A 20,743-nucleotide genomic window follows, 5' to 3' on the forward strand; every position below is an offset into this window, starting at 1 on the left:
TAAACAAAAGTCGGAGACAAATACTGGATCATAGAAGTTAAACTGTGCTAAGGAGTGAGCTTCCCTGTTATAACTACTGCTACCACCACAGTCTTTTGGTCTGAGCCAGAGAGAGAGAGAGAAACAGATGACATCACTTGCTCCCTTGGATTCGGCTAAAGTTTTTGAACTACAACTAAATATGAACCTGAGGTTCCTCTTTTCATTCCCTCCCTAGTCATTTTCCCTCTTCATGTTATGTCGTCTCCTTCATATCTTTGTCTTTTTATCTTTAAGGGTATGTCTACACTGGAAACTTCAAAGCACTGCTGCGGGAATGCTCCCACGGCAGCACTTTGAAGTGTGTGTGTGGTCGCACGCCAGCGCTGGGAGAGAGCTCTCCCAGCGCTCCTGGTAATAACTCCAAGCGCTGGGAGCATGGCTTCCAGCGCTGGAAGCCTGTCTACACTATCGCTTTAAAGTGCTCAGACTTGCTGCGCTCAGGAGGGTGATTTTTCACCCCCTTGAGACAGCAAGTTAGAGCGCTATGTCTGGCTTAGATGGCTGAGACAACTCCACGCTTTTGCGGCAATGCTGTGATCTTGTGACCAGAAAGGCAAAGTGCAGGCAATGTCTTACAGTCCAACACTGGTAAAAGTTTACCAGGTCTCTGTCTCTAAGAGAGACCAGATGCATGACTGTAATTTTTCATAGCAGTTAGGTTGCAAGCAAAAGTAAGCATCAGAGACTGAATCTGCGTTAGGTATTTTTTTTTACTATCCTTTCTTTTTCTTTATAGTGGTTGCCTTGTTTTGTGTTTAAAGCAACAGGGTCAGACTTCAACAGCTCAGAAACACCTGAATTAACTTTCCCTTTTCTTTCAAAAAGTAGAATCAAGGCCACTTGAAAAGAAAAGAAAATGACAAGGGAAATCTGTTTTGCTTTTTAAAAAGGCCTGCCATTATTCTTTAAATTCCAAATGTATTACATATTTTCCTTTTTCTGTACGTTTTGATAAAAGGTTAAAATGATTTTTAATGGTGGTTGTTAAAGTGGCAGTAAACCAGAGAACTTTACACACAATCCTAGACCACAATTAACTTTGGAATGTTGTAACAGTGAAAAACGGTTTCACTGACATCTTATCCCTTATTGGGACTCCCTTATCAGAACACTAGCCCAAGAGCAAAGCAAACAATGCCATTTGTTAGTTATAGGACACTTGTAGTAAGTTGTTTGAATGTATGTGTGTCCACAAGCAAGCGTGCTTTTTGCCTAACTCTCAGAAGGAGTTCCTTCACTTTTTTACATAATTTTCTAGTTTAGGGTCTTACCTTCTCTGCCAGAATAAAAGAACCTAAGTGATTCAAGGCTGAGAATTTTCCTTTCCTTTTTCTGAGGGAGAGATTTTGCTGCTAAGTTCTGTGGTTATGAAACATCACCTCATTTCTTCCTGATTTATGAGTGGTTGTGGGTGGGATTTTTTTATTTAAAACCAAATTTCTCATTGTCAAAATATAAAAATAGCATCTAACGTGGTAAGATGCATCTCATTGGAACATAACATTTCAGTGAAGGAACCGAGGCATTTACAAAACAGGAAGCTATTCTTTCTCTCGTCGCTTGCTTTTATTATTGCGCTTTACTATTGCCTTTGTACTTCTGGGCAGATGAGACAGAAGCTAGGAATTCGAGTTACAACCACAACTGACACTGGCTTCCTCTGTGGCCTTGAGCTAGTCAGTCTCTCTCACAGTATCTTCATCTGTTAAATGGGGATAACATCTACACCATAAGAGTCTTGCGAGAAATATTGTATTGTTCTTGTAAACCATTCTGAAGCTATGAAGTGCTATATGTGACTCCATATGTTGTCACTTACATATCAAGTAGGCATTAAATACTTTTGAGTTAGGGTGACCAGACGTCCCAATTTTATCGGGACTGTCTCGATATTTTGCCCTCCGGCACACAGGTGGAAGGGGGCTCGCGCCCCCTGCCTCAACTCCACCCTGGCCCCGGCCTGACTCCACCGCTCCCTCCCCCATTGGATCCCTCCCCAAATCCCCGCCCTGGCCTGGCCTCGGCCCCGCGCCCCCAGCCCTGCTCCCTCACTGCCCTGTTGGATCCCTCCCCAAATCCCTGCCTTGGCCCCACCTCTTCCCCAAGCACTCCGCATTCTTCCCCCCTCCCCCCCGCCCTCCCAGGCTTGCGTGAATCAGCTGTATGGTGGCGCAAGCGCTGGAGGGAGGGGGGAGAAGCAGGACGTGGCAGCCAGCTCGGAGAGGTGGAGGCAGAGTGAAGGCGAGCTGGTGCAGGGGGGGCGGGGCGGGGCATGGAGCTGCCGGTGGGTGCTCAGCCCCCACCAATTTTTCCTATGCTCCAACGGCTCTTGTTGTTGGGTTTTTGTGGGGTTTTTTTTTTTTGATTGTTCCGCCGGCAAACACCTCTCCCCCCGCCACGTCCTGATATTTCACATCTCTCATCTGGTCACCCTACTTCGAGTGTGGATAAGGGTGTGTGTGTGTGCGCGCACACACGCAGCATCTGATATAAGGTCCCAATCCCTGATTGGGGCCTTTAAGCACCCCAGTGATTAAAGATATTAATAAAAAGGAAGATCTGAGTATAGTTGGCACCACAGTACAGCATCTGTAGACAGACCTTGGACAGTTATTTGCTTTCCCTTATAGATACAAACAGCTTTGATTATTGAATTGTACTCATTGCTGTCCTAGATCAGTTTATGAGGACAGCTACTGTTAGATATTTGTCATAACTGCTGCACCAGGGTTTGTAAACTGAATCCAGTGAAATTGTGGTGTATAATCTCTGCCCTTTGGCTGATGATGCAACTGCTGACACAACTGTTCATCAGAATCATGTTGACTTTGCATTCAATATCCTGTATTCTTCACAACTTTTAAAGTAGTCTAAGAGTTAAAGTACATTTGTGTCTGTAGTTCCCTGATCAGCAGCAGTTGCTTGGTTCCCTCCCCCACCTGGTTTCTTTCAGTCAGTAGCACAGCTTTATTTAGTTCTGGGACACCACAAAACTTGGTAATCAAAAGCAGTTAATTTCAGAAGCTGCACTCTATTTGAGTTAATAATTCTGAAACTTCATAGAGAAAAAGAATTTCTCACATCTACTCTTCTCCCTCTATTATTTCTGACTTGTGATTTACTGTAAATGTGCCTAAGGACTGTAATGGAGCATATCTTACAAATCTGTGAATAGTCCTTGCCTAAATTTTTTTAATTCAGTTTGGCCTATCTGAGCCTTCTGCTAGCAGGGGCCGTTAGACTGAAATGTGAACTTGAGTCCAGTGAATGAGGCATACCATACAAGGAGTAAGGAGATGTATGCTCCATTTCACTTTTGTGACCTTGGACAAATCACTTAGCCTCTGTCTCAGTTTCCCAGCCTATAAAAAGGCAATAGTGGTGCTTAGCTACCTTGGTAAAGTGCTTTTAAACCTATGGATTAAAAAATACTATATTGCTGTTGGTCAAACCTGCAATGTGGTTGATTCAGAAATCATAAAGCATTTTTATCCTGGTTTTTAATGCTGATTGTAATGATTAGGGGCCAACTGTCTAACACTCATATTTTTGGGTGACCACAGTAATCACTAAAATGGATCACTTGCAGAGTCCAATAGTGTACCGTATATACTCGTTCATAAGCCGAATTTTTTTTAGTAAAAAAGGGAAGCACCAGAGAAGGGGTTCGGCTTATGAACGGGTATAGAGAGGGGGAGATGGGAAACAGCCCCTCTCCCCAACAGAGGGAGCAAGGAGAGGCAGCAGAGCCAGAAGGGAAGAGGTAGGGCCAGAGTGTCTCCGCTTCTAGCCATGCTGCTCTCCCCTGAGCCTCCGAAGCAGCTGCAGCTCCGGGGCTGGCAGGCTGCAGCCGTGCCACTTGGCCCAGCCTACCAGAGCAGGGTGCAGCTTGGCCCGGCCTGGCCTGCCAGAGCAAGATGCGGCCGCACCGCGCAGCCTGGACTGCCGGAGCAGCTCTAGCCAGGCCAGAGACATCTTCCCCTGGCTCTCCCCAGGTAAGGTGAAAAGGGATGGGATGGGGAGAGTTGGGGGGGTCTTGGGCTAGGGATGGGTCATGTGGGGGGTGGTCACAGGGGTTACTCCCCTAACTCCCAGCTTCTTTCTACCCAAAAATTTCCCCACCAGTTGCTGTCCTGGCCCATCAGGGTAAGTAGCTTGCGCACTGGGACACTTTGTTTACTTACGTTTACCTCTGTGCCTGCGGATGTTTGAAGTAAACAAACCATCTTGGCCTGCCAGCAGCTTATCCCGGTGGCCCAGGAGCCAAAGTTTGCTGACCCCTGAATTATAGGGTCAGCTTACGAGCAGGTCATAAATTTTTTCCATTTTTTACTTATCTATCTTGGGAGTGGGGGAGGCGAGACAGTCAGCTTATAAACGAACCGGCTTATGATCAAGTAGATACGGTACTTTCGAGCTGTTTGTTTCAGCACAAAAGATGATTGCTACATATGAAAATGGCTTAATGCTCCTAGCTAACTTTTGCAGTCAAAATGCTACCACTATATGATTGGTTGATTTTTTTTTTTTCTTTCCATAAGGGAAACCTACGGTAGCTGTGGATAACCCCTTGTGAATCATGCAAACTAGAACGCTAAGGGCTTGTCTTTACTCAGGGATAACTAACATTCATTAGCTATCCCACTGTAAAAACATAGTGAAGACAAGACACTATGGTTTTTCTGCGAGCCTGAGTCAGTTGACCCAGGCTCTGAGGCTCGGTGCCATGGGTTGTTCTTTGCAGTGTAGACACATCCACAGTACCTTGTACTCACACAGTAGTGTCCCTTTGCGTTCCGTGGACGTAGAGGGGCGGGGGAAGAGAACTGAAAAGCAGCAGTCTCTGTATATGGAGTGGTAATACATAGAATCTCTACGGGTTATGATTTACCTTTCTGCTGTTTAGTAGCACCGGAGAGTGAAATTCTATTTGCAAATTATGTTGCTTTAGAAGTGTGCTGAGCTACAGTGCTGCCTATTTGCAGATATTGGATGCCAGTTTTCTAAGGCCCGGGCTACACTGTGGGGGGGGGCGGGGGAGGAATTGATCTAATATACGCAACTTCAGCTATGAGAATAGCGTAGCTGAAGTCGACGTATCTCAGATCGACTTAGAATTACTTCGCGTCCTCGTGGCGTGGGATCGACGGCCGCGCCTCCCCTGTCAACTTCGCTTCCGCCTCTCGCCAAGCTGGAGTTAGCAGTCGACGGGACAGCGATCGGGGATTGATTTATCGTGTCTACACTACATGTGATAAATCAATCCCCAATAGATTGATCGCTACCCACCGATCCGGTGGGTAGTGTAGACGTACCCTAAAACTGCTAAATCTAGGCCTCAATCAGAGTAGTTGCTGCTCCTTATTCTTGCTCCCAAATCTTGTTAATCTCAGAACTGGTTCCATAACATTACTTTAAAAAATGTTACTTGTGTCTGCCAATCTTCCCATACCTGTGCCTGAAGTACACATACTCTGACACTTGGGTATGAATATGTGGGTACACAAAGACATGGACTACTGCATTAATCAACTGAGCTATACATTTTGTGTCTCATGTTCCTTGTATGAGCCAGGAGGCTGTCACACAGCATTTTGCAATATCCATTAAGTAACAATAGGTAAACATTTAGAGGGTGAGTAGTGATATGAACCCTAATGTGAAAAGACATCTTTTTCTTTGCACAAGCGACAGCCATGAACATGACTGCCAATGTTCACCTAGTGTCAAAAACTTACTTTAGTTCCCTGCTAGAAAGAGCTCTACAGCCAAAATCAATATATGCGCATCAGACAAGCTGTCCTATGCAGTTTGCACTTTGGTTCTGAGCATACAAAATCCTTTTTGAGTCACCTTCGCTATGATGGCTGGAGGACTGAACAGTTCCTAAGGCCACTGTTCTAATGCACATTGTATTGCATTTGCCCATTTCAACATTTCTATTTTCAGGTGTTGGTTTGTGTTTAAATATAGTTTGTCACTGAGTAAACACCGATATTGAATAAAACTGAGCAGCTAAATACAGTACAGTGACACCACTGTTGAAGAATACATCATGGGGAGCAGCCAAAAAAGTGAATACCAGCCCCCTAATGTGTAACATTGGGGTGCTGAATAACCACCACTGACTGAAAACACAGCAGGCGGCACATTTATAGAACCATATCACAAAATTTAACACTAAAATCCAAATTTTTAATAATGGGGTGGACAAATGAGACAATTACCTCAGTGCATAACCACAGATTGAGCACTGCTATTCAAAATACATAAATAGTGCAAAAAACAGTCTGGTCTCACATAAAATAGGATAGTGAAATAGCACATGGCTGCCCCACATAGACTGTTGTGAGGGTTGCAGGAGATAACTATTGTAAAGTATATTCAAAGAATATTTTTAAACTTTGCAGATGCTTAAACTTTTTCTTAAAAGAAACAGATCTTATGGTTAGGAGTTCATTACAGGCAACACTTACTTTTTTCCCTACTTTTGTTCTGAACAGTTTTATACAGATTCAGGGCACAGGCCTCCTTCTCTTGAAAAGGCTCGCTCAGGAATTGATTCCTACCCCATAGACTCTCAATTGGAGTGTGCAGCCATTTCTCTTGTGCCTGGATTTAAGATTTTAGTTGGAGCTATTTCTACACAAGTGTGTGTAGTAAAATATGGGGTTCTCTCTTGGATTTTTTTATATCAATCCAGACACTTGGGTTATAGTTCCTTCCTAGCGTAGATTAGATAGAACACAAAGCCTTCCGATTGCATCGTAATCGGTAAGGGATTAGCAGTTTTTCATTCTTCTCACTGAAGCCTGAGAAGATCTCAAAAAGAAAAATAATCAGGTAGGAAAAATATATCTCCTTTCTTAATAGCTACTTAACCTGGGCAAACTCTAAATTACTTGGTGCCATACATACCATTGTTGTTTGGGTTCTTTATCTGTATGCATTTCCCTCTTAAATTCTTGTTTTCAACAAGACTGACTGACTGAAACTGTTTAGTTTCTCCAACAGAGTAATAGGAGTAACTTTACAGAAGCTTGTGATGCTATTTTGAACAGGTTTTATAACATTTGAACAATATCTGCTGCAGCGAACCAGAGACCTTGGGGAAGATGTGAACCTCTTTTAACATAGAACTACAGACGTAGTAAGAGAGACTCCACATTGCATGCTTCCTGAGGTAGGGAGTAACAATTGGGATTTTGTCTAAAGATGAGGAAAAAGTGTCAAATAGTTCAAAACATCATGGTTTAGAGGAAAAGGATAAACCAAACTTTGGCTATCTAGAGCCTTATGTTGCAGCCTGTAACTTACCTGACTCTTGTCCTCAATATAGAGGAATGGTCTCTAGGGACTAAAAATCCCAGGATGTGTTGCTTCACAAATTCCTTCAGGTTAAGTTAAAACAGGCTGGGTTCCTAGTTTTTATGGGCTGCGTGCTTATATTAGTGAGGGCAAATTAAATTGGTTCCTTTTTATGCTGAATAGGCGAAGTCAGTGCAATCCTCAGATGAACAATGCATGTGTGTGCTTAATTCAAAATGATCACTTTCTCCTAGTGGATTTGTGTTATCCTGTTCTACCCTATTTTCATACCATAATTCTGAGGAGTCTTTTTCTTTTGTCCCACTCCTTGAGATCAAGCTACTTATATTGCCTTGTTTATAGCCTAGAGGGCTGAGCAAAGCTGCCATTTTCACTGCTTCACTGTGTTTGTGGTTGAGGGGCTGGAAGAAGCGGATACAATATCTGGTCGATACAGTATCCAGTTGTCTTGAACAAGCATGTCGATTCTGTGGTCCACCAAGTCTTTGTCACTTACTGCTGTGCCTCGTAGGAATCTTTGGTCTATTTTTTAATGAATGTTCAATTGCTTAGGTTGATATATCCTAGTGGAAATTCTGTAAATGGTGGATTTCAGAAACAGAACATAAATATACATAAAATCTAAGTGGCGGCATGTAGCGCTACTGTATGTGGTGCAGTGACAACCAGCATAAATGGATTGCTTTGGCCACAGACTTCCCCTGCATGTGCAAGAGTATATGCCATCAAGGAAGTATTGTAGCAGACTTAATATTTCTCAGCTGGAGAAACCAAGCTTATGGGTGCTGGAGTTAAAGGATGATAAAAAGTGTGGTGACGCTGCCAAGCAGAAAGACATTGTTACAGTAACAAAGCATGTGGTGACCCTCTAGGCTTACAGATACCTGTGCTGAAACTCTTGTGCATATGAAGGGAAGATTCAGGATCTTTTAACCATAGATTTATGTCTAGCAGTTCTGTCTCATCCTCATTGTGCTGACATGGACTTTCTGCTATTTTCAGAGGACACACATGGCTACATGTCTTTTATGAAGCTCCGCTTGTATTCTTTAGTCTTTTAAGAATTCTTTACTTTTTAGCTGGGATCCTGAATTCAGTATTGATGTAACTAAAGCAGTCCTGATAGTATCAGAAATATGCAGTTGAAGATCTGTACTAAAACATTTTGGGTGCAATAATTGTTTTGTGTTTGGGAATAACCATCAAGCAAAGTAATCCAAATAACCACTCTCGTATGGTAACCAGGCGGGTTAAGGTTACATGTCCAAAATGGTAATACAGGCAGCACTGATGAGGATACTAAGATAAGGTGAGAACAAAAGGAATTCACACAATTATAAAGTGTTTGTTTTAATCAGTCTAGTTATTGTGTTGATACACTTTTATGGGCCTACAGTGAAAGTGTCTTTGAAACTACATCATGTGCTATATATAGCTATGTTGTACTCCTTTTATAGATAGAACAGAGATGATGAAGTCCTCTTTCACTGTGGCTTCATCAGGAGGAATCGTAGGTGAAGCTTACTTTGAAGGGAGATTCTTTAGTTCTGGGATGAAAGTTCTTCTCATCTATGCATAGCTCTATTGGAATCAGTACTTTGGATCCTTATTTTCCTTAGCAACTATGGCCCAAGGATAAGTTTTGTATTTTCAGATAAAAGCTTGCTTGGAAGATGCAATGTTCTTTCCCTAGAGACTATATTATTTTTAAAAGAACAGATGCAATGAAAAGAGGTCCAGGTGTGCAATTTTGTGTAGGATATGTCTAGCTCCTTACGTTTTCTATGTATTTTAGGTATTTATGCTGTCATCCATCACCATAGTATTTGAGCACCTTCCATATAAAATAAATAGCAATGGTGAAATTCCCAGTGGACTTAATGGAGTCTCTGGTACCTCCACTGTTTCAGGGTCAAAACTCTGCTTGGGGTAGGTTGTTTTATTTTTCTTTGGTTGCTGGGGGTGGAAGGAGGGAGGGGGAAGAGAGGGTTGATAGGGGTTTGGGAATAAAATGGGTGTTTTTTAAATTGTGAGTACATGGATGGAGTTGCAGCTCTTCAGTGTATTGTAAAATTTTCTCCAGTAAGATATGGGGAGATCCATTCGTGTACTATGCAAGCTGACCCATTGCTTTCTGAAGCAGATGTCAGAATGTTCAGCTAGTGAAGTGTTGCAATTATCTTGAACATTCTAGGTTTTTATAACGAACTCGCAAAGCCACAAAATATATTCCTTTCTAGGAAGGATAGGTTTCCTTCTTTCTGAGATTTCTTGCATGAAATGAAATTTCCTTGGGCACGAGGGTTAGTATAACTCCCAAATAATGGAGGAATACTAAAGCAGTAGCAGCATTATTTTTAGGGACCCAATTCCATCAGGTGCTGAGCACTTCTGGCTCCTATTGACACCAATATATATTGAGGGTGCATGGCACTGCAGAGGATCAGGCCTTTATTTTCTCCACAACCAGCCACAGGCTCTTTTTCCACTGGTAGAACTCTTGTACAGTCATTGTTGAAGACTGAAACTAAGCAATGGATTCTATCACTCTAGCTAGCATGACACAACCTGTTCTTTCGGGGAAGCTGACTTCATGTCTCACCATTCATGCAGCTGGGAGATCAGGCAAAGGGCTCCCTCTGCAGCCAGCTAGTTGCCAGTGCTTCTATGGAATCAGCTCAGTAGGATGTGATTGGAGTGTTTTGGATGATTTCTAGGGAATGGAATCAGCCTGCAGCTATGGAAACTTGCTGAAGTGCACAGAATGTTCTGACTTTGAATTTGAAGATTTTTTTGCTGGCTGCTGCCAGCTGGGGATCTTGGGCTGAGGGCTGAGATTCAGGCTTCTCAAGTTCCAGGCTAGCAGAAGCCAAATACACTTCCAAAGTGACATGCTTCTCTGTTTGGAAAATGTTGTGCTTACATCTCACTTACAAACTCAAAGACTTAACGTTCAGGAAACCCAAGCCTTACGCTCCCTAGGATCCCCAGCAGATAGATCATTCTGCAAATGTCATTTTGTGCTGTTGAGAATGGAACGTTCTACTTTCCGGCACTGTAGGGTTGTTCAGCACTTCAGGTATCTAACATTTCAGACCATTATGAACACTTTAAAAACTAAAACTTAAGTTATTAATTAAAATGTAGAAATATGTTTTTAGGTTCCTCATGTATAATAAAATGATGGATGACTAATCACAAACAATCCCAAACTACTGGATTGTCATAGAGCCCACTCTTATCAATTTAAGAGATTCCTACAGTCATATATTATAGTGACGGCTTCAGGTATCTTCAAACAAGGGTGACATTGTGTTGCAATACTAAGACTAATCCATGTGAGTTGGCTGAAATTCTGTTCCCATAACTCCTGAATTTACTTATTTTTGTGAGTTCAAATTAGATTCAGTATCAAACTGTTAAATACTATTCCCCCGCACTGAGACTTTGAATGCTAAAGACTGCTTGCACCCCCTCCTGTGGTAGGGCATTGGTCTCCAGTCCACCCCCCTTGTGGTCTGTCATGGCCCTGCAGGCATATTGCGCTCCACACCGGTTGGGTCTTTTCAGACAATTACCCAGAACAAATTAGTTTAATGGTAACCTCTCTTTGTGGGGTCTGGTTGATTCACTCATTCTACTGAGGGGAACTCAGTTACTGAGCCGCTCAAGTTCATGCCTACTCTGGGTCCATGTAAGAGTCCTGGTCAGTTTCCTCTCCTGTTCAGGAGATCCCAGCCATCCTCTCAGAGCTGGGTTGTACTTCCCTCTCCTCAAGATAGGAATGTCCTCGCTCTCTTCCTTGGCGCTGAAGTTGTCCTTTAGAGCAGATGTAGAGTCTCTCACAGCTTTTTCTACAGACGGCTCTTTTCCCTGCCAGCCTTTCCAAACTCAGGCTAGGAGAGTTCAGCAGGCAGACCTTCCTCTGCTGCTGTCTTCTCCTTGATCACTCAGAGCCCTGCAAGAGCCTTCTGTCTTCCTGCAGTGTCTATAGGCATCTGCTCTGTCTGCTGAAGGAGGAAACATTTATGCTGTCTCCTCCCAGCCCATACCTGATCGGCAAGGTGAGCGGGGAGCCCTGCCCCATCTTCTTTGAAAGACTCCAAGTGTATCAGACCACCTCAAACTCTTAAAGGGCCATGCCGTGGAGGACTGATCAGTAGGCAGTACTACCCTTAGGAGCCAGGTTACCATGTCACAACTCCCAACTATAAGATACTTCAGTAGTTGTTAAAACTCTGTCTCTGGGGTCAGAGGAAATGAATAACTTCCAGCTTTTTGAAGAATTATGTGTGTTTAGGTAAACTTTTTCTGCTATGAGTTTCGTTAAGGGAGTCTGTGAGTATCTCCTTTATAGGAAGATACTGTAGCAGAACACTGAACCAAGGTCTCCTACTTGGATGTAGGAAGAAGTCAAGTAACTGGAGCTTGTTTGTTTTAACAATAAATGTCAATGAGGTTATTGCTTAGCATCTTCGTAGTGTCTTTATATCTTGAAAGTACTTTTTAATGAACATTTACAGACTTTGCTTCATTTCCTCATTAAAAATTGAGGCAAAACTATGCGATTTTCCAAATTTGCATTCGGAGTTATTCTTGAAAGTTCACTGCTTGGATACCATGGTAGTAGGTGCCCTAAAATACCTAAAAGTGAGGTAAGGACTTGCATGAAGAAACTTCTTTATAATGCAAGTATGATATAAGTATGATAAAACCTGTAAAAATTTATTGAATTCTATTCTGTTCAGAAGATTAAAGTTGCCCCAGGGAGCTTACATGATTGAAAGTTTCTACGAGCATGGAAAATGCAGCTTTGTATTTGCACTGGTAAGGTGTGTGTAAAATTGTTGAGAGCATTTCAGTTTTCAAGTGTTTCTGGTTTTCGAGGAATATAGCTCTTATTACTGCTGAATATCTGTACCCATTGTGAAATCTCTTCATTGCTTTGCTAAGTGGGAAGATGAGAGCTCTAGGTCTGATATTGTTAAATGAAAATGGCATCAATTTTATTTGTACCATGGAATCGAGTTTTCACTATTATTCATATGAACTTTTAGAATTTAGGGCGGAGCAAGACTCGAGCCAGGTATTTTCAGTTCTGGAGAGCTTGCTAAAGATCACTTTCAGTAGAGCTGCGTGTATTTTGTGACATTGGTGTGTAAGTGAAAGCATGTGAAGTATTCACTTCGCCAGCAGTGCCTAATGACTGCAGAGATAGTAGGAGGACTCTAATTTTATTGTGAAACTTTTTATTTTATAAAATACATGTATTTGAGTAGTTTATAAATCTTTTAAATGTTAATCAAAGCTGAGTGGTGACCTTTGATCAAGTACGTAAATGGGCTGTTTGCAGATTTATTTTTTTAATAATGGATAATAAATTGACCTGTGCATAACTAATGCAAATAATTGTTACTATTGGCACAAATCGCACCTGAAGAAGAGCTCCGTGTAGCTTGGAAACTTTTTTCTCTTTTACCAACTGAAGTTGATCCAAGAAAAGATATTTGGTACACCCTGACACCCCAGTATTCAGCACTGTCATGTAATTAGGATATGTCTTATACAAAGTATGCCCTGTGAGATGTGGTTCTAAAAGTCTTGATCCGCTAGACAGTAATATCTTGGATTGTATGTGATATAATTTTATGTGAAATTATGAAGTTTGGCTATGTATGTGTTGCTGAAACATGTCCTGAGGTTGATAACACCCACAAGCAGCCCTTCAGGTACAACAGTAAAAAGGCCAAACAATGTTAATGGCATATTGCGGAAATGCACACAAGCACAAGAATTAACCCAGGAACTGTGTACAGTAGAAACCTCTCAGAGATAATAGTACACAATAGGAATGGTTTGACCCAGATCATAGCGAAAAAGCTTTCCAGCAAGTGGGAAGAAGAAATAAAAAGGGGAAATTGACATCCTGGGGGCACCTCACTCTCCCTACAACAACACATCTGGAAACACCTGAGGGACAAGGACTGAACTGTGGGAAGGGGAAATGATGGTCCCAGGCTAGAAGGATCTTCAGCCTGTGTATGAAAACCTGGGAAAGCCAAGGCAACTTGTACCTTAAGAATCTGCCAGACTGTTTATCACTCAGGGTGAGAATTTGTGTTTAAGCTCAGTTTGCGGTTTTTGTTTGTTTACTAAAGCAGGGTAGGCAACCTATGGCACGTGCGCCGAAGGCGGCACACAAGCTGATTTTCAGTAGCACTTACACTGCCCGGGTCCTGGCCACCGGTCCGGGGGACTCTGCATTTTAATTTAATTTTAAATTAATTTTAATTTAATTTTAAAAACCTTATTTAATTTACATACAACAGTTTAGTTATATATTATAGACTTTTATAGAAAGAGACTGTCTAAAAACGTTAAAATGTATGACTGGCACGCGAAATCTTAAATTAGAGTGAATAAATGAAGACTCGACACACCACTTCTGAAAGGTTGCCGACCCCTGTACTAAAGTAATCTGCTTTGTTCTGTTTGCTATCCCTTATTATAACTTAAAATTTACCCTTTGTAGTTAATAAACTTGTTTCTTGTTTATTTCAGAACCCAATTTGTGCAATTCATATGGGGGGGGAAGCTGTGCATATCTCTCTCCACATTGAGGGAGGGGGCGATTTTTTTTATGAGCTTGCGTGGTACAGACAATATACCCTTGGGTCTGCACTCCAAGGGAGGTGGGCACCTGAGTGCTGGGGCAAGTCCCTTAAACTGAGTCTTCCCAGAGCTGACCTCAGTGTCTTTCTGCAGTTGGATGTGGCCCTGCCTGTGTGTGTGCTAGAGGAGGCTTGAGAGCCTGGCTCAGCAAGACAGGCTAAAGGGGGCCCAGGCTGGCGGAACAGGCGGGCTCAGTGGTATTTCAGTACATCAGGTGGCACCTTAATGAGGGGCAACCAGTCACACTATTACCTCACCCACCGTCTCTCAAATATTTTGGGATAAACACTGCAAATAGCCGCCAGTGCAGGCAAGGTTGATTTCCAGTTTCTATCCTAGCTCATTTTAGTTACTCATAACTTCCTTTTGGGAAATTTCTCTTGGAGTACAAGTTTTCATTGCTTGCCATAATACCAAAGGTTGAAGTTTTTCTTTGTGGTGGTCCCCTCCCCTCCCTTTAATTCTGCTGTTTTGAATTATGATCTTGTATGGGAGGGAAGGGAAAACACTTCTCCCCCAATTTCTGCTATGAAGCTTTTGGTCTTGGATAATTTAATTTTAACTACGAGAATTTGTTGACTTCTGAGTACGTGGTCTCTCAACCTCGATACTGTATTAACTTTAGTTCACGGCACTTAGAGACAAATCAGTTTAAAAAAAATCACACTTTTACAAGAAGTTTTCACGTATTTATATAAGTAATAGCTAACATTACTATAACTGAAAGATTAGAGGAGAGGAAGCATGTCATTTTGTTTACTTTCTGCATTTGACAGTGCTTCCTGTATAGACTTTTTTCCCCTGTTTGGGATCGTCTTTAACAATCAACACAAAAAGAGAAAATTAAAATAGATAACTAGGCAGATGTGGGTGGCAAAACTACAAAACGTTAGTAATGAGGATTCTGGCACGGGTATATTATCTGAAACTACATTAATCTCTCTCAAAACAAAATTGATAAGAATCCCAAATGGATGGTGTTGCTTTAATACATTGTTCCTTTAGGTATTTCATTCATTGCCGTCCAAAAGAACTGCTGAAGGCTCAGTCACACTGACCCTACATGACTTGTATCTGATCCTTTTGGGTTTGTGTGTGCACCTGTTCTTTGTGCTTCCTTTGTCTGTGTCCACCTGTTCACACATCATCTACTTAGATTATCATATGTGGGGCAGGAACCATCTTTTTACGCCTAGCACAATGGGACACTGATCTTTGATGAGGCATCTAGGTGCGACTGCGTTATAAAGTTCTAGGTAAAAACTTTTGATGCAGTACTGCAGTATGTAAGTTTGTAGTTTTCATACCCATAAGCTTCAGTATTCCCACAGGGAAAGAGAGCCGCTAAGACTTACTACACACACGGGATTACAGCAGAAAGGGGACATGCTATACCCACTTAATTTTTCTATGCTGAAGAGGGTGTAGCTGTCACAGCAGTAGTTTTTACATGAATACTTTGTTCACTAGATGGCAGCACTGGCCCAATTATCTTTCAAATATGAAGAAATGCAATAGTTTAAGTGGAGCCCTCTGAAACTTTTTGTTTTAATAACTTTGGGGGGGGGAGGGGAATTCATTTTACATTTTATCCATGTTGTTCAGGGTGTTGGTGGTGGGGAGGTCAGTTCCTGCCCCCAGGAGGGTGGGATGCCTTGGAGGTTGGGGGGATGTGTTGCAGAGCAAGCCTGCCCCACACTCATCCTGCAGCAGCAACTCCTGTGCTGTGGGGCTGGGCCTGGCTCCCTGCTCCGGGTTTTGTTTCTGACTCCTGGGGTTGCAGCATTACTCAGATTTGGCCTGGCTGCCCCTCTGTCATGATGACAGAAAGGTGGTTGGGACAAATTTGAGTGAGTGGAGTTGTGACCCTGAGTACCAGATCATAACACCTGGAGTGGGGAGCTGGGTCCAGCCCCACAGCATAGTCATAGCTGCAGAGTGAGTTACTCTTTTTTTTAATTTAGTTTTATGTGTTTTTGTATTTGTGAAAAACACAGGGCACTAGCTATAAGCAATGCGTATGGAAGAAAACCTACTGCGGGCCATTCAGTTTAGACATTCTATCAAGAACAGAACCTAACTTTATGCACATTTTCCTTTAAATGTCATTTTAAGGTTTTGTTTTAATAAGTAGCCTAAGGAAGGGCTGTGGCTGAAGGCTGTCGGAATTCTCAAGTAAGATAGGGGTTGGTCTAGTATTACAAGACAAATAGATTTTAATAAGTATTTTTGTGCCATTCTTAGGCCTTTAAAGTTAGGGCTGCCATATTTTCAGGCAGCTGCAGATGTCTGTGGTTCCACATCCTTTCACCTCTGGATAGAGTGGGTATTGAGCCCAGTAGCTACCAGCTTAATGCTGTGCAGCCACTGGAAGCAATGTGCTGGTTACACTCATGCTTCCCAGACCTAGTGTGTATAATCACAGCTGCTTGGTGCTAGAGTAAACACAAATATTGACTCCAGGAGCATAATGTATTTGTAGCTATGGGTGAGCAGGTTCTAATGCTGACTCTAGTGAATATGCCATTGGAGCAGCAGACAGACATTTGGGCACCTGGTAGATTGCATGAAATTTCCCTGACTCTTCACAGTAAGAAAGCTGTCCTTGGAATCTTTTTTCAGATGATTCTTTTTTGCCATTAGTGTCTTCCACAAGGTGGCACCATACAGATCTTCAATTGAACAACAAGCTGAGAGAGATGGATGGGAATTCCCTGAAATCTCATCAAAGCAAAAGCTAACTTGGATTGACTATTTTAGTACTTTCTAAATGTAAGGGAATGGGGCTTAGAAAACTGTCAGAAGGATACACTAAATATTTTTAACTTAAATAGTGTATCGATCCCTTGGGATCCATGACCTAACCTAGCTTTTGGAAAAGTGTAAAATAGACCATTTATCTATTATTCTAGGTACTCTATTGCCACTTGAGCATTGCGGATAACTGTTTTCTCTCTTTGCTCACTATTGAGAGACTTTGAATGCTTTTCAGGAAGGAAGAGGGCAAGGTACGGAGAGGAGTTTGCTAAATATTCTTTCTGATGGGAACAGTGTGCTTTCTTGGAACAGGCTGTCCTGAAATATGAGCCTGTAATTTTAGTACCCATTAGGAAACTTACTGATAATAGCTACTCTGATAGAGAAAAGAAAGGCAAGCTGCACCTTCCCTTTTCTTGAGCAGCTCTCTTGTATGGACAAAATCAGGGGAAGGTATCTTTTACTGGAAGATAATCCTTCTCCCAGTTCCCCTCTCCTGCTAGAAGTTCTGTCTTGCTGAAATCTGGAAAAGTGATCTTTCAAGCCCTATTCCATTTACCAGATCTTTGAGGATCCATAAACTGCTGCATCTCCCATATCCTTTTCCTTGAGGCTTTAGCACAACAGAGTCTGAAATATTATCCTGACTTTTTTTTCCACCTCCATCATACTGGAAAATCCCTGCTGTTAAATTTGTTGGAATGGAATTCATCATCTGCTCATCCTGCCGGGGTTGGTAAGAGGATTCTTTATATTCACTAGCTACTGCAGACATGTATGGGCATGTATTGATGCTCCCTATGCAGGCAAAAACTGGGAAGGGAGTTAGCGCAAAACTGTATGGTGGTGGTGTCGCAGCAGAAGGGAAAGAACAGCAGTCAGCATAACGCTTAGCCAGTGTTTTTCCTTTCTAAGTTTCCTGCCTCAAACTAGCTTTTTCTTGTGGTAATAAGTGCTAGTGGTATTATTGTAACCAACAATTTTGCCATCTGTATGAGAATAGTTTCCATCTCTTAAATGCTCTGATGTAAGAGATCCGCAGTCAACAAGACTCACTTCTGTGCCATCCACCGGTGAGGTTCTAGGTGGCAGCCAACATTCCTTTGTCAAAAAAGAGAATTAAATAGCATTGCCTTTGGAATCTGTCTTGTCACTTACTAACTGGCTGAAGGAGTCCGAGGACTGGTCTATGCTTAAAATTTAAATCAACATAGCGACATCATAAGAACGGCCATACTGGGTCGGACCAAAGGTCCATCTAACCCAGTATCCTGTCTTCTGACAGTGGCCAATGTCAGGTGCCCCAGAGGGAACGAACAGAACAGGTAATCATCAAATGATCCATCCCCTGTCACCCAGTCCCAGCTTCTGGCAAACAGAGGCTAGGGACCCCATCCCTGCTCATCCTTGCTAATAGTCATTGATGGACCTATCCTGCATGAATTTATCTAGTTCTTTTTTTAATCCTGTTTATAGTCTTGGCCTTCACAACATCCACTGGCAACAAAGAGTTCCACAGGTTGACTGTGCGTTGTGTGAACAAATACTTTCTTTTGTTTGTTTTAAACCTGTTGCCCATTAATTGAATTGGGTAAACCCTAGTTCTTGTGTTATGAGAAGGAGTAAATAACACTCATGTCATGATTTTATAGACCTCTAGCATATTCCCCCTAGTCATCTCTTTTCCAAGCTGAAAAGTCCAGTCGTCTTATTTTCTCCTCATATGGAAGCTGTTCTGTATCCCCTTATTATTTTTGTTGCTCTTTTCTGAACCTTTTCCAGACACCTGGAATTTTTGGAATTTTTTTCCAGACACCTAATGGCTAGGGACTAAATGCATCAGCCAAAGGCTGATATGAAATTGTAGGGGTGGGGAAGGAGAATATCCAGGTCACAAGCTAAATTCCTCGTCATGCTGTACTCTGTCGGATTCCTACCAGGTTGCTGTCTATGAACCCTGCCTGGGGACTCCAACTTTCATATTACTGTAGTTTCTAGTTAGTAGGACTGATACATTTAAAGCCCCACTCCCTATGGCTGTAGAAAGGGAGAAGATGATCCCTCCAGATAATGGTGGGGAAGTTCATTTTGTCTGCCTGTGTTCTAATGACTCTGTAGCTAGAGCAATTCATTCACTAGGATTGTCAATCTGGCTCACTTCGCCTGTGCCTCATTAACTATCTATTTCAACTGAGGTTGGTATTGTGATAACTGGTTTTAATCTTCCCGTAACTTTTCATATACTGGTATGAGGGAACTATAATTCCTGGGCCAGATCCTCAGCTGATGTAAATTAATACAGCTCAGTAACAATCATCCACAGGGTATGGAGATGTAAATGTGGACTGAAATCATCCATGGTGGGGCTACACCTTCAAACAGTTGAAGAAAAATGGCAACAAGGAGGAAAAACAGGAACCTCAAAGTGATTTACCAAGGACAGGGAGTATAATGTGGGCACTTCATAGGAGGCAGTGATGTCCTTGTTGAGGAAGTTATTTCTGTACTATCTTTGGGAGGTGGGTTGAATATGACTTTTGAAGTTGGTATTGCCCTCACAATCAATCAATGATCATGGGCTATAGCTGAAAGAGGAGGTATTTGAGAACTGATCCATCTCTGGCTCCCCAAATGAATCAGAGGGAGAAGATTGCTTTCTAGAAATATAAGGTGGTGTTTCATTCACTGTAGTTAAAAGTAAGGGATGCCTATTTCAGTGAGCCTTGCAAAGTAGCAGAATAAACGTGTATATTCAGTTTCTTTTATGTTTAATCTGGTTTTTGTTTCTGATTTCTTAATGAAATCTTGTTTTGACATTCCCAGACAGTGTGGTATAATTCATGCCAACCATTGCATAGAGAGAAAAGGAGCCAAAATGAAGGGAGAGTGTCTAAAGTGTGCCCCACTGAGGGTTCTTGGTCCAAATAACACAGAAGGGAATCCCCTCTTGTAAGGTGTCTATTGCAGTGCTGTTGTCTGATACAGGAAATGCCTAATGACTACAGATGGCAACAGAGTTCAAGGAGCAAAAGGTGACAACTATCCACATTTTAAAATCTTTTTAAAGCCTATATTGTAGCTCTTCAGGGCCACCCTTTTAAATACTCTGGATGTCATTCCTCCCCCTGTGTGACCACTGCTAACTGAACTCCAGAGTTCACTCAACGCTTTTTGTTGAAAGGTGAATTGTATTCCTTTAACTAGTGAAAACAAGACTCATAACATTGCAATACATACATTTCCTTTTGTATATTATCTTCTGTTAATTTATTTGAGGAAATAGCACTTAACCCCTCCTCTTCTCTGCAACAAAAAGGGAGATGAAGAGCCCCATCTTGGACTTGAAATATTGCATGTACTTGTTCTATCACTTCCTTTTGAAATGCATAATTTTTCTTACTCCACTTAAAATTGAGAAATTTTTCCTTCTCGGACAGGCTCTAGCCCAGACTTGTCTTTCTTTTCGAAGGCTTTTTCTGGGATTCTACAATTTCATTCTTTGTATTGTGCCTGCATGCCAGAGATGAGGATTTTCCTGCCCAAGGACTACATTAAGATCTTCCCTGTTGCTCCACATTCTGAATGGAGAGCAGGCTCTGGTCTAACACGCCTGTTTTGGAGCAGATAATCTTTGACTTTGGAGCATTCAGAGCTGGTAGCTTTAAATAATTTGCATTAAAACCAGCATGGATTCTTGGAAGCAGCATCTCGCAGCAGTGAATAATATGCACCTGGTGATGTCCTATCCTTTAACTTGAATGGAGCCAAAAAGATCCTAAATAAAGCAATGTCCAGAGCTGCTTCTGGATTCACCCTAATTCTTCAGTGTGGTTTACTAACCAGCACTCAGGAGTAGTTATTTAAATTTTGCCCTTTCAATTTATTCCAGTAATCATGGACTATATATATATTATATATATATAATATTTTTTTTAATTTATGG

The 20,743-nt window shown here is 41.9% G+C and overlaps 1 protein-coding gene across 3 annotated transcripts in view; it reads left to right on the forward strand.

Moving 5' to 3' along the window:
• The window catches only part of MOB2 (MOB kinase activator 2), a 156,852-nt gene that overhangs the window by 33,305 nt on the left and 102,804 nt on the right, over positions 1–20,743 (forward strand). Inside the window, exon 1 of one of the 3 annotated variants that reach the window (XM_039538021.1) lies at positions 17,487–17,536. The exons of the other annotated variants lie outside the window; for them this stretch is intronic. Coding sequence (XP_039393955.1) covers positions 17,502–17,536 — 35 coding nt within the window. The 5' untranslated portion in view covers positions 17,487–17,501. Of the gene's footprint in view, positions 1–17,486; positions 17,537–20,743 lie in introns of those variants that run through there. 3 annotated transcript variants of the gene reach the window in all.

Source organism: Mauremys reevesii, linkage group 4, assembly GCF_016161935.1.
Source record: "Mauremys reevesii isolate NIE-2019 linkage group 4, ASM1616193v1, whole genome shotgun sequence".
Lineage (NCBI taxonomy): Eukaryota > Metazoa > Chordata > Testudines > Geoemydidae > Mauremys > Mauremys reevesii.